The sequence below is a fragment of the Falco naumanni genome, chromosome 15, assembly GCF_017639655.2.
Source record: "Falco naumanni isolate bFalNau1 chromosome 15, bFalNau1.pat, whole genome shotgun sequence".
Lineage (NCBI taxonomy): Eukaryota > Metazoa > Chordata > Aves > Falconiformes > Falconidae > Falco > Falco naumanni.
In genome coordinates this window covers 12,259,582-12,270,609 of record NC_054068.1, presented here as the reverse complement: position 1 = coordinate 12,270,609, position 11,028 = coordinate 12,259,582, and the positions used below count along the sequence as shown (strand labels likewise).

General features: G+C 43.0%; 1 protein-coding gene across 6 annotated transcripts in view; it reads right to left on the bottom strand.

Annotated features, from left to right (window-relative positions):
• Positions 1–11,028, bottom strand: part of LOC121097745 (neural-cadherin-like) — a 66,904-nt gene continuing 55,876 nt past the window's right edge. Inside the window, exons 30-33 of one of the 6 annotated variants that reach the window (XM_040615011.1) lie at positions 10,056–10,236; positions 8,823–9,067; positions 6,017–6,171; positions 1–2,566 (exon numbers count right to left, since the gene is read on the bottom strand). In XM_040615011.1, the coding sequence (XP_040470945.1) occupies positions 2,153–2,566; positions 6,017–6,171; positions 8,823–9,067; positions 10,056–10,236 (995 nt within the window). In that variant the 3' untranslated portion in view covers positions 1–2,152. Of the gene's footprint in view, positions 2,567–6,016; positions 6,172–8,822; positions 9,068–10,055; positions 10,237–11,028 lie in introns of those variants that run through there. The other 5 variants (XM_040615012.1, XM_040615014.1, XM_040615013.1 and 2 more) reach the window with 5 other exon arrangements.

Sequence of the window (11,028 nt, the reverse complement as noted above, 5' to 3'; positions counted from 1 at the left end):
AGAATTGCTTCCTCCTAGAGCTAACTGCCTGGCAAAGAGCCCCGGGCTGAGGCAAGTACCGCCTGTGGCCCCAGCCAGCTCAGCGCTGGGCCACGCTCGGAAACAGCAACGGGGGTTCTCAGCGTGGAACTGGAGCTTGAGCCCACACGTCAGCGAGAGGCGGCTGCTGCTTCCCTCAGCTTGGCAGCCCAAACACCACGCATGGCGCACGGCTGTGGAAGCATCTGATGAAAGCTGAGAAAGAACTAATTCAACAGTCCAAGTTTAGTCAACCTTAAATTTATACAAAGAAGAGACATAGATAGAAGGCTTATTTATTATTTATACGGTGCCTTGGAGACACATGACGCTCCACAGGCAAATAGACAGTCCTTGCCCCAAGGAGCTTACCAGCTAAATTAAATCAAAACCAGCCAAAATGACAGTATATCCATAGTTATGGAAAGAACATGAGGTATGCAGACAAAATTACTGCTGTTTGGGGAAGGAATAGATTTTTGTGCATAATATATGCTGAGTTTATTTTCCATATCTTGTTTGCAACTGCTACGATCATGAAATGCAGAAGCTGACGTACCTGACTTTTGTGAACACTGCAGGATATTCTAGCCTGTTTCCTCACAGGTGAATGTATCTGTAAAATTACAAAATCATAGACTAAAGCACCAAAATCATCATAGACTATGCACCATCTGTGAATCAAACCTGTTGATTGTTCTTGCTGCACTTTACTCCATTTAGATATACAAATGGTCTCGAAAAAAAAATTTTTTTGTAGCCTTCTCTTTTCCAAATAGTCAAACCTAAAACAAAAATCCAGAATACTAGCTGGACATTAAATGATCTGAAAAAGGGGGTGATAATTTAAAGCATAGTATTCCACCCCCTGCAACCACTGTTAGATTTTTCCCTGGGTTTCTCTGTCCCCAGTTGATTGTGATTTTCTACTAAAATGTGCCCGAAGGAGGCCTGTGTGATACGTGCTGTCAATCATGAGTTTTGGAAAATCACCATCTTGGAATTATTAGATTTTTTGGCAGGGTTTTGTTTTAGAAGTCCCAGTGCTGGGTGAAGTTCTTTGATACAGGGAAGACCATCAGTCTTCTGACATCCTAAAAACACTAGGTATTTTGACAACATCCAAGGGATGCTGGGTTTTTTCTTCACTGAAAATCCCTCTGTATCCTCAGTCAGCCCCTTCTGGCAAGGCATGACTTGGCTGCAGTTGTAGTTGGTTAGTGCTGCTGTTAAAAGTGTCAGTCTCCAGCCCCTCAAACCTAATTCTTTCAATTCTGACACGAGAAAGGCGGTTTAGCAAAACACGAGGAGCGGCGTTGTAGATGCAAATGATGTTGTTCAGGCTGGTCCTTCATTTAGGCTCAATTTAGTAGCCCATTAGGAATGAGAAATTACGGTGAGCTGTGGTGTTTGCTGCTGGAATTCCTAACTAGTGACCTTTGAGACTAGTCTCATAGAAAACCTGGGGTTTCAGTTAAGATAAGTATTTAGTTGCAAGCAGCTGACGATGTGTTGTGCCTAAATTCAGTTCCTGTGTTTATGTGACAGCAAAAAGTGATATCATTAAGGTATAGCTACAGTTCAAAGACCCCCATCCGTGCTGCTTCATTCCTTTACCTGGATCCATGGGCTCTACCTGCACCACGTTCAGCGAGCCGGTGCTTTAACTGAGGCTCAGTCAGGGCAACAAGATGGATGTGACACAACATGGACTTCATTTCCACAAGAAAAAGACAATGTGCTTTGTCCAAATAACTGCTACAGCTCCTACTGAAATCCGTGCCCACCGCATGCCTCCTTCACACTGTGAGCACCGTCTTGGCTTGGGTACACAGGATCTCGCAGGGAGTCCTTTATTAGCTTAGTAACAAAAAAAAAATGTATTTCTTAAACACTGTGTGAAGGACTATGTACCCCAAGTTGTCCCTTTACTGTTTCCAGTAAGTTTATAACCCCAAATATAAATGACCAGAATGTTGCAAGGTTAGGTCCTACTACTAGATTTCGCAATTAGATGCAAAGTGTGGCTTGTTAGTGGGAATCTGAGTGCCTTACCATAACAGGGGAAAGAAAAACGAGCATGAAAACCTGTCCTGCACCCTTGCTCCTGAAACGGTGAAGCTGGCTTGGTAACCTACAGGCCTTCTGCACCTACACATGAGTACAGTTCACTCAGCTTCTCGAACTTTGGTCCCCACGCTTTGATGTCATCGTACACCACCCCCTCGTCTGGCCCAGCAGAGCTGAGGGTACTCAGGCTGCTCGCAACCGAGCTGTCGCCCTCGGTGCAGAACACCTGCAGCAAGTCCTGGGGTACGGCCTGGAGGTGACGGTCGGCGTCTCTGACAACATCTGACAGGTACTGACCAAAGTCTGCGCTAGCGAAAGAGGCTTCTGCAGGCGCTGGTGGTCCGGGCTGCTCCTGCGTGCCTGGGGGCGCGTCACCAAAGTCACGGCTGCATTTTGGTGGTTTCTTTTTCTTCTTGTAGAGCGAATAGGCTGGGCTGGTTTGAATAGGCACCTGCAGTTCTGCCATGTTGTATGCGTCCTGGTGTGAGAAAGCATTCACGTTAAATTAATGGTCCCTGTAGGTCCCAAAATTTCACGTTCTAGTGGGAATAAAGAAGGTACATCCGGAGGCAGTCCATTTGGTGTGAACACGTGACGGGTTGGCTTGTTCAACCAACTCTGCCACCTACAGTGTGCCTAAGAAAGTCAAACCCCGCTGAGCAGCTAAGAATCACGGTGTGGCCGGGGTGGGAAGGGACCTCTGGAGCTCCACTAGCCCACCCCCCGCTAAAGCAGGTTCTCCCGGAGCGGGCTGTGCAGTTGGATCCAGGTGGGTTTGGAACGTCTCCAGAGATGGAGACTTCACAGCCTCCCTGGGCAGCCTGTGCCAGGGCTGTGTGCCCTCAAGGTGAGGAGGTTCTCCCTCGCATTCATACGAAGCTTCTTGTGTTGCAGTTTGTGCCCATTGCGCCTTGTCCTGTCGCCGGGCGCCACTGAAAGAAGCCTGGCCCCGTCCTCATGGCACTCACCCTTGGAAGTATTTGTAGACATGAATGCATGAGGAACACTGCACTACTACAGTTAGGTTCAAAATCAAGTCTAATTTCGTATTAGAAGTTAAATAAAAATGACAGAAATGCCCCAATTTTTGTTCTGAAATTCAGATCTGAATATTTTATCATCGTTAAACACTGCTACCGAGTCTGGCAACAACAGGGAGAAAGGATATTCACAGATAGCTTGTTAAAAGAGAACTCTCTGCATTAGTAGTTCAAACATCTGCTGTGAATTCTGTTAAAATTTTATCAGCCTGTGGATTAATAGCTAGTTCTGTTGTATGGAAGTGGCATGGCTGTAAAAGCCACGTGACTACCTATTACAAAAAAAAAAAAAAAATCAAAACAAAAAAAAGAACATATTCCCTCGTGGTGCAGCAGCAGTTCATGCTGTCTGATCACTGTGCCACAGCTCCTGAAGCACAGCTTCTGTCACTAAAGCTACGACAGCATACGTGTTAATTGCATTAACTGATCAGAACCTTTATGGCAGCTGAAAGAAGTGGTGTCCCACCGCAGCCTTCACCTTCCTGCCATCGCAAGGTTGTGCCTCTGCACTGACTGACAGGCCACAGAGGCTGTGTGAGACAGCCCACGACAGCAAACCAGCGCTCACTGGTACCGCTCAGGCTATTCCTCTAACAGCGGCCGTCAACGACAGAGCTGCCAAGTCAGCACTTTCTAAAAGATTGCATTTATTCTCTTGCATGCTGAATTGCACATAACTGTTCTATGAGAGATCATCCTAAGTAATCTTGGTGAGTGTTGCTGAATTTCAATGGGGAGGCAGAAAACTGCTTCAAAAAGAAACCTCCCTGCAATCAGGAAGCCACGTAGGTGGCAAGACGAGAGTGCGGGACAGGACTGTACCACAGAGCAGCTGCTTAGTCAGACTCTGGGAGAATGGAAATACCGTTAGAGAGGAACGATGTGAGACCTACAGGGCAGCTGCCTACCTTAGGCACGTTCTAACTAAGCGCAGGGTACATCCATCCCACTATGAGCATTTTACAACAGCATGGCTACCAGCATGATCCGCAAACCACGGCAACTTTTCATCGTACAACATTTAAATAGGAGTTTGTCCAAATACAGGTTCGTGATCCTCCCTTCAGTGAACTGGGTGATGTTACAATTATCCTTTACTGCTATTAGTTGCCCCTTAAAATGACAGACTTCTGATTCTATACCATTCTTAGCTGGCAGCCTACAAGGCCAAGTCCATCCTTGCCTCTAGCTTCAAAGCTGGCTTTTAACAACATTCGGTGTTTAGCAGCGTTAAGTATATACTCAGTAGCGCATTGATCTGCTAAATTCTTATGGGTTCCTAATTTCTCTGAGGGATACAGTTTTATTTATTTCATGTGCGGAAACTCCTTAGTAAGACAGCCTCTTGTACCCATAATCATACCCTCCGCTAACATTACAAAGACAAAATTTCCTTGTCCAAGCGCCTGCATGATCCTTTTGTTAAGGTAACATGAAAATACAATTAAGGTACTGTAATTCTGGGTACTTTGTTCATTATTTTTTTTTTTTTAATCTAGACAAATAATTAGGTACTCAAAAAGATACTGCGAAGTTTTAGCTGCAATCCCAGCAACTGTAAAATTTGAATAACTAAGGAACGGTATACAGAACCCACAGAGGCTCCACTCCAAGCAGCATTTCTTCAAGACAGAGTAATTGCCTCAGATGAAGATCACCAGAAGTTGCTAATTTGATTCCACTGCTTAAAATAAGGAGTGTATTTTAAGAACTCTCCCAAAGTAATTAAACATGTCATACAGTAACTGTGGATTTCCTCAATCTATAAAATTTCTGGGTGTAAAATTGCCAAGTATGGCAGAGGAAGTTAATTTGGTTAAGGAAAACAGGATTTATGCATATAGCTGTCTATATTATCACATGGAAAATGTCCCTCTATTTATTATGGTCACACTAATTCATCAAGAAATTAAGAATACTCTGCAAGAAAGAGTATTTTCTCAGGTGGCCATGTAAATCACTGTAACTAAAAATTCTTGAGGATATTTGGGACAGGTCACATTTAACATATTTTTTTTAGATCACTATCTTCTTGTGCCCCATCACAGCAGTGCCCTGCTTAGTATTACCTCTACAGAGTCACAGCACCTTCTGAATCTGTGAAATGGCCAGTTCCAAAGGTGGCAACGCAGTTCCTTACCTTTTTTAAACATGGCAAACATCTGTGGGTCAGCAAACAGTCTATTTAAATTACCCCTCTAGAGCATCTGCAGTTTTGTTTCAAAGTTCCATCTTACACTGACATGTAGAAATCCTTAAAACAGCTAGCAGAAATGTTGACATTGTATGTTCTGAGTATAATCTGGTCTACTGGAAGTATGAACACAGTTTGTGTTCACCAGTGTATTTCTCCCCAAAACAGCAATGCAGAAAAGTTATTCCACAACCACCACGTGCTTTGGGGCTTAAGAGGAACAAACACAGGGCCTTGCTTTCTTAGCAAGTCGAGTCGGAATACCTGCTGTTATGAACAGTCTCCAGAAAGAGACTGCCCCTAAAGAACAGGTCACATCAGGTTCTTTCAAGCCCTCGGTGCTACAGCAGTAATTTCCACTGAGAACCTCGCCATCTCCTGAGCCATGAAACCAAACACATCAGCTACTAGGTCTTTACTGCTAAACTCACCCTACCAGCACTTCAAAATAGGCACACAGGATCATTTGCTTTAAGACAAATTAAAAATCGATTAGCAGTTATCTCTACTTCAGAAGCACACCCCCTTGTGTACATAACCTTGCAAATAATTCATCTACCAACTGCAGTAATGAATCGGCAGAACAAAGACTAAAGGCCTCAGCTATAATGGAAAAGCATAAAATACATTTTCATCAGCACGGTGAGCCAGCAGCCCCCCCTTAAGCGTAACACGACACAACAATCCTTACTTCATCTTGTTCCCCACCTCCTTCTTCATTGTAGTTGAGGATATTTTCTCTGACGTCCTCCAAATCCTCACGATGCGCAGATACCTGGTGAACTCCTCCGTTCAGACCTCTGCGAGTCTTCCAGCGAGCCCACAAGAATACAGCGCTGAACAGAGCTGTGTAAACACACAGGGGCAAAACAGAACATCGGTCAGAAAAAAATACAACGTTTACATCCAGGAGTGCTGCAGGCTGGCTTAGGCAGCAGCTGTTGTACACAAGCGCTGCAGCCCTGGCTCGCAGCCGGAGCCAGCAAGGCTGTAGTTCTGCGTTTCTCAGCAAATGTTTGATTTTTGCACTCTTCAGTGTAGTTACAAGTGAGCATCAAAGACAGAAGAAAAGGCCTTTAAAGAGCATTTTAAAATACCCTTTAAAGTACAAGAACTGCATGACCCAAGTGGTGTTCAGGCACCTGACTGTATCGAGTTGAATTTTGTAAAATTTTGTAAGAGAGTGTATACAGCACATAAATAACGTGTTGACAGTACGGCAATGACATAGAAACGAAGCACAAGACGACAGGAGACTGAAGAGGAAATTACTTTTATACATTTTACTAGGAAGTAAAACCCTAAGCAGGCACACTTTGCCTTAGCATCCATGAATTAAAACATTTTTCTTACATGCCTAGGTACATTTTACACACTGACACTTGTAAAACTTCACCATCAGATACTGAACATTATGTAAATAGCAACTTGTGTACCACTGTGTTACCAACTCTAGAGAAATTGACAACAGCTCACAGTAAGACCTCAAACCATTGGCTACAAGCATAAACTAAGAGTGCAGTGAATTAAAGAGAGCAGAATCTCTTACAGAGTATCTACATGGCAGACTGCAGTTCTGTAGGCAGCATATAGATATGACCTTGGGACTGAAACTGGTCTACATGGAGGTCTACACCCTGCACTGTGCTGTGTAGCTACAACCTTCAAGCTGAACCAATGCATTTGAGATGTGTATTTACCTCTTCCTCCCTGCCCCATCCCAATTAACAGAACGCGTCCCACAGATTTTCACACATGTGGTAACTTTTTGACAGTCATTTTTTTAGCTGAGATGATTTCGAGATACTCAAGAAGTCTTTTGATGTTCTACAACTCTTCTAATCTTTCACTGTGGCCGCTAGTAGAAAGTCAATACTTAAAATGAATACAGCCCATGTTCCAAGAGCGTGACAAGAGTGTAAACCAGAACACCCCCAGTGAAGATAGCATTTCTTCCACGCAGACACCAACAGTGCAAGCTCCTGCCTGATTTTCTTATGATCCTGAGCTGTCATTAAACAGTGCTGTCATTAGAAGCATTCTGTGGAGGTTATTGGTTCTTTGGTCCGTGGTGTCAGCGTCAGGGCAGCTGCAAGCTCCAAGGTATTGCTGTGTCTGTAACTGAACAAAACGAGCTCAAGTCCCCTCCTGGCAGGGAGCAGGGAAGGTGCCTGTGACACCAGCTGCCCTGGTATTGATTTACTTGCGAAACGGTCCCACACTTGAATTTAAAGGATGTAATCAGAAAAGCAGCTTTTCTAATCAATTGGAATCTTATACATCTATAATTAAAGCTGCATGAATTGATCACTTTTCAGAGCACTGACACTTTCTAGGAGCTGTGTATGAGAAAGGACATCTGAAATCTTGAGAACAAGCGATTTTATTTAAAATTCTCCTAACAAGTCACAGTTGTGTGATAATACCACTGTTAACCACATCTACTCAAATTTTCACAACAATGCACACCACTTGGTTAATAGCAACTGTTTCTTACTCATAATTTAGAACGGAAAGATTAGCAGGGTTATTAGGTAAAAGATTGTTTTTTCAGTCAAGCACAGGCAGCAACACAAAGTCAACTGACAATAAAACTGCTCTGACCCAGCAAAAATCACCCTCCTGTAACATAACGAACTATTATCAACCTCAGCTAACTGGGATTCCAAAAGCTGTGAAACCAGGTAGCTTCCCATGCTATTTGCTGTTCGTATTTGCATGGCAAACATAGTATCTAGCAGAGCTGGGGAGAACGATGGTATTTCAGGTAGCTACAAGGAGGGATTCAAAATAGTCCACAACACATTTTCATACTCTTACTACTTCTGAATAAAACTTCATACTGTACAAGCCACAAGAAAAATCCTATGTCCTTGCTCAGGTGAACTTTCATGAAATCTGAACAAAGAAGAAGGACTCAAAGATGTGATCCTTCCTCCCTAGTGAGATCCTTCTTTGTCTTTCCTCTTCTTTTTGAGATCCAATGCCTAAGCCTGAAAATGGTTGAGGAAGACAAAAGCAGCTGTTGGGAGCTCTGACACAACTGTGAAGATGCAAGAGACTGCTCCCGTCTGACCAAGTGTATTTCTATCAGACAGTGTATTTCTCCTAGACTAAAAAAAAAAATCTGCTTCATGCTCAGTAGTATTTTAAACAATGCTTATCTGGTAGCAATTTCCACTCTTGCTGTTCAATGGCATTCCCTTCCAATTATGCATCTGAACAGTTCCTTAGCAATGAAGTGAAAATGGGCAGAAAATAAAACTGCAAAGACTTTCCATAGCTACACAAACGTTGAATCATGTAGCAATACATGCACATGGGGATGAAAAACAGGTTACCGATGGAGCTGAGACCATGGCAAAGAAATGAAGGCAGAGTCAAGTCTCCATTAAGAAACTGAGTTTTTCAGCAGGAGGATGAGATGACAGCTATTCAGGACAACATGTATAAATGAGTTCACCAAAGGTAATACAAGATGTAGTTGCCATAACTACCTAACAGCGCCAAAAAGCAAATGCAGATGGCAAACACGGAACTAAAGCTCAGGCCTGTATCCTTGTGGAAGATCGCCAGTGTGATTTCACAGTTAGGTCCAGTATAGCCATCAGGGCAGTGACACTGGAACTTGGTTGGTGACAGCGAGATGCAGGTACCATAGTTACAGGGCCTCTCAGCACACGCAGTGTAGACACACTGTCTGCCAGTGGCATTCTCCATGATCATGTGTCCAGGAGGGCAACTGAAAGGACAAATGTGAAATGAAACCATTAAACTTTGAGAAAAGTAGGCATGAAAGACAGCATGTAAGATCTTAAAATGGTCTTTGATGACACTCTATATGCAGTTCCTGAAGTAGCTACTAGAAGTAAGTTACTTAGAATAATTCCAGGATTGCAGTCCTTTCCAAAGCAGTCATACAACAATGAACTCCACAACTTTAAACCCTTATGTCTGGGGCTTTCAGAACTCGGGTAGTTCCACTGGCTTCTGTGAGATGACCCATGTGAAAAATAGCTGGATTAGGGCCTTCAGCTCTGTCCAGGAAGGACAAGCTATGCTATGTTCCTTGTGTTTCCGTAACGGTGAATTTCCAGAAGAAAATACATCTCTATTAAACTCCATTTGTGTAGACAGTGGCAGTCCATAATGCTTAAAGTGCTTCACAGCACAACTAACTCAAATTACTGTTGTCCTAACCCCAGCCACACACAAGAACACTGAGATGAGCTCAAGGATGCAGTGATTCTAATGCAGTTCAGGTAGCCTGGAAGGGGACAGAGGCCACAGCCTAAGACAGTAAGAAGTCAGACACTACCAAAAGAAAGCACATCTCCATTGCACAGCACCAGCTTCGCAGGACAGCTAGCCTAGCCACACCAGTTTTCTACTCCGCTCCAGCACACATACCCCTTTTTCCTGGTTCTCAGGTTTTACAAACATTCTGGATTTGCTGCTATCCTTTAACCATTTTCAATTAAGACACACAGCCGAAATTGTTACAGGATCCACAGAGGTACACTGATTTACATCCGCTAAGGGTAGTACCTAAAAGGGCAGTGTTCTCAGTAACCTGGTGCCTATTGCAAGGCACCTTGCTTAGTGTTTCACTGTGGTTCAACTGATTTGCTAAGACTGCCAGTGGCACCCTTCAAGTTGCACCCTTCTTCAGCATCTACCCTTTCCCACCTCAGTCTGGAGGGTTTTATGCTTTTATTTCCACTAATTACCTGCATTCATGCATCATCCACAAATCAACACAAATAAATTCCTGGTTACAAGGGTTATTCCTACAAGCCTCTGAAGAACAGCCTTCTTTGACGCCTTGGGCACTTAATACTGACACCAGCTCCTTCACGTGAGCGTCCAGAGGGATTCTGTAGTTATTAAATCTGACATCCTTCATACATCCTGAGGCAAGGCACAAAGAGACTGTTATAAAAGCCATTCAGCAAGAATGATTTGAAGCAGCTGTAAGATTTGGCAGTTTATGTTTTAACAAAGGACCCAGGCCACCAAAGTTCAAATCCAGGACTGAACCTACCTGACCTTTCAAAGCATTGCTCTCCATTTTTTGACTGAATTTGTTAAAAGTTTTGATCAAGAGTCCCAGTGTTTTTCCACAAGAACCAAGTGCTGCTGCAGGCCTCTATGTGCTTGTGCTCAAGACAGTAGAATATGTACCCCCTCACTATGTGTTCAACAGAAAAGTACAAATATTGTGGAAAACGTGTTATATGGGGACAACTTGTTACATTCTTCAATGTGTACCTGTATAAACTGTGTTAGGTTGATTTTTAATTGTAATTTACAGCTTAACTTTACAGGAGAGCAAACCACAAATAATGGTGAAACAGCCTTGGGTCACTGATGGGAATTTTGTATTGAAGATGTACAAATGTATTGATTTCATATGCACAAGATGCCTCAGCATAAAAGCATATACCTTGATGAATAAAGTACATTTTATAAATTCAAAGCCCTTAAAGTTTCAGCTGCTTAACAGCAACATTAGTTGTCCTAATTAAAATGACTTTCATGTTACCATTTGACTCCTTCATTTGCTTAAAAACAAATACTATTACTCCAATAAATAAAATTTCAGAATATGGTCTCTAGTTCTCAGTGTAAACTTTAATCATTGGAATACTTCTAGTGAAACAATAGAAAACAATCTTTTTCTAAGTAATTTATGATACACTT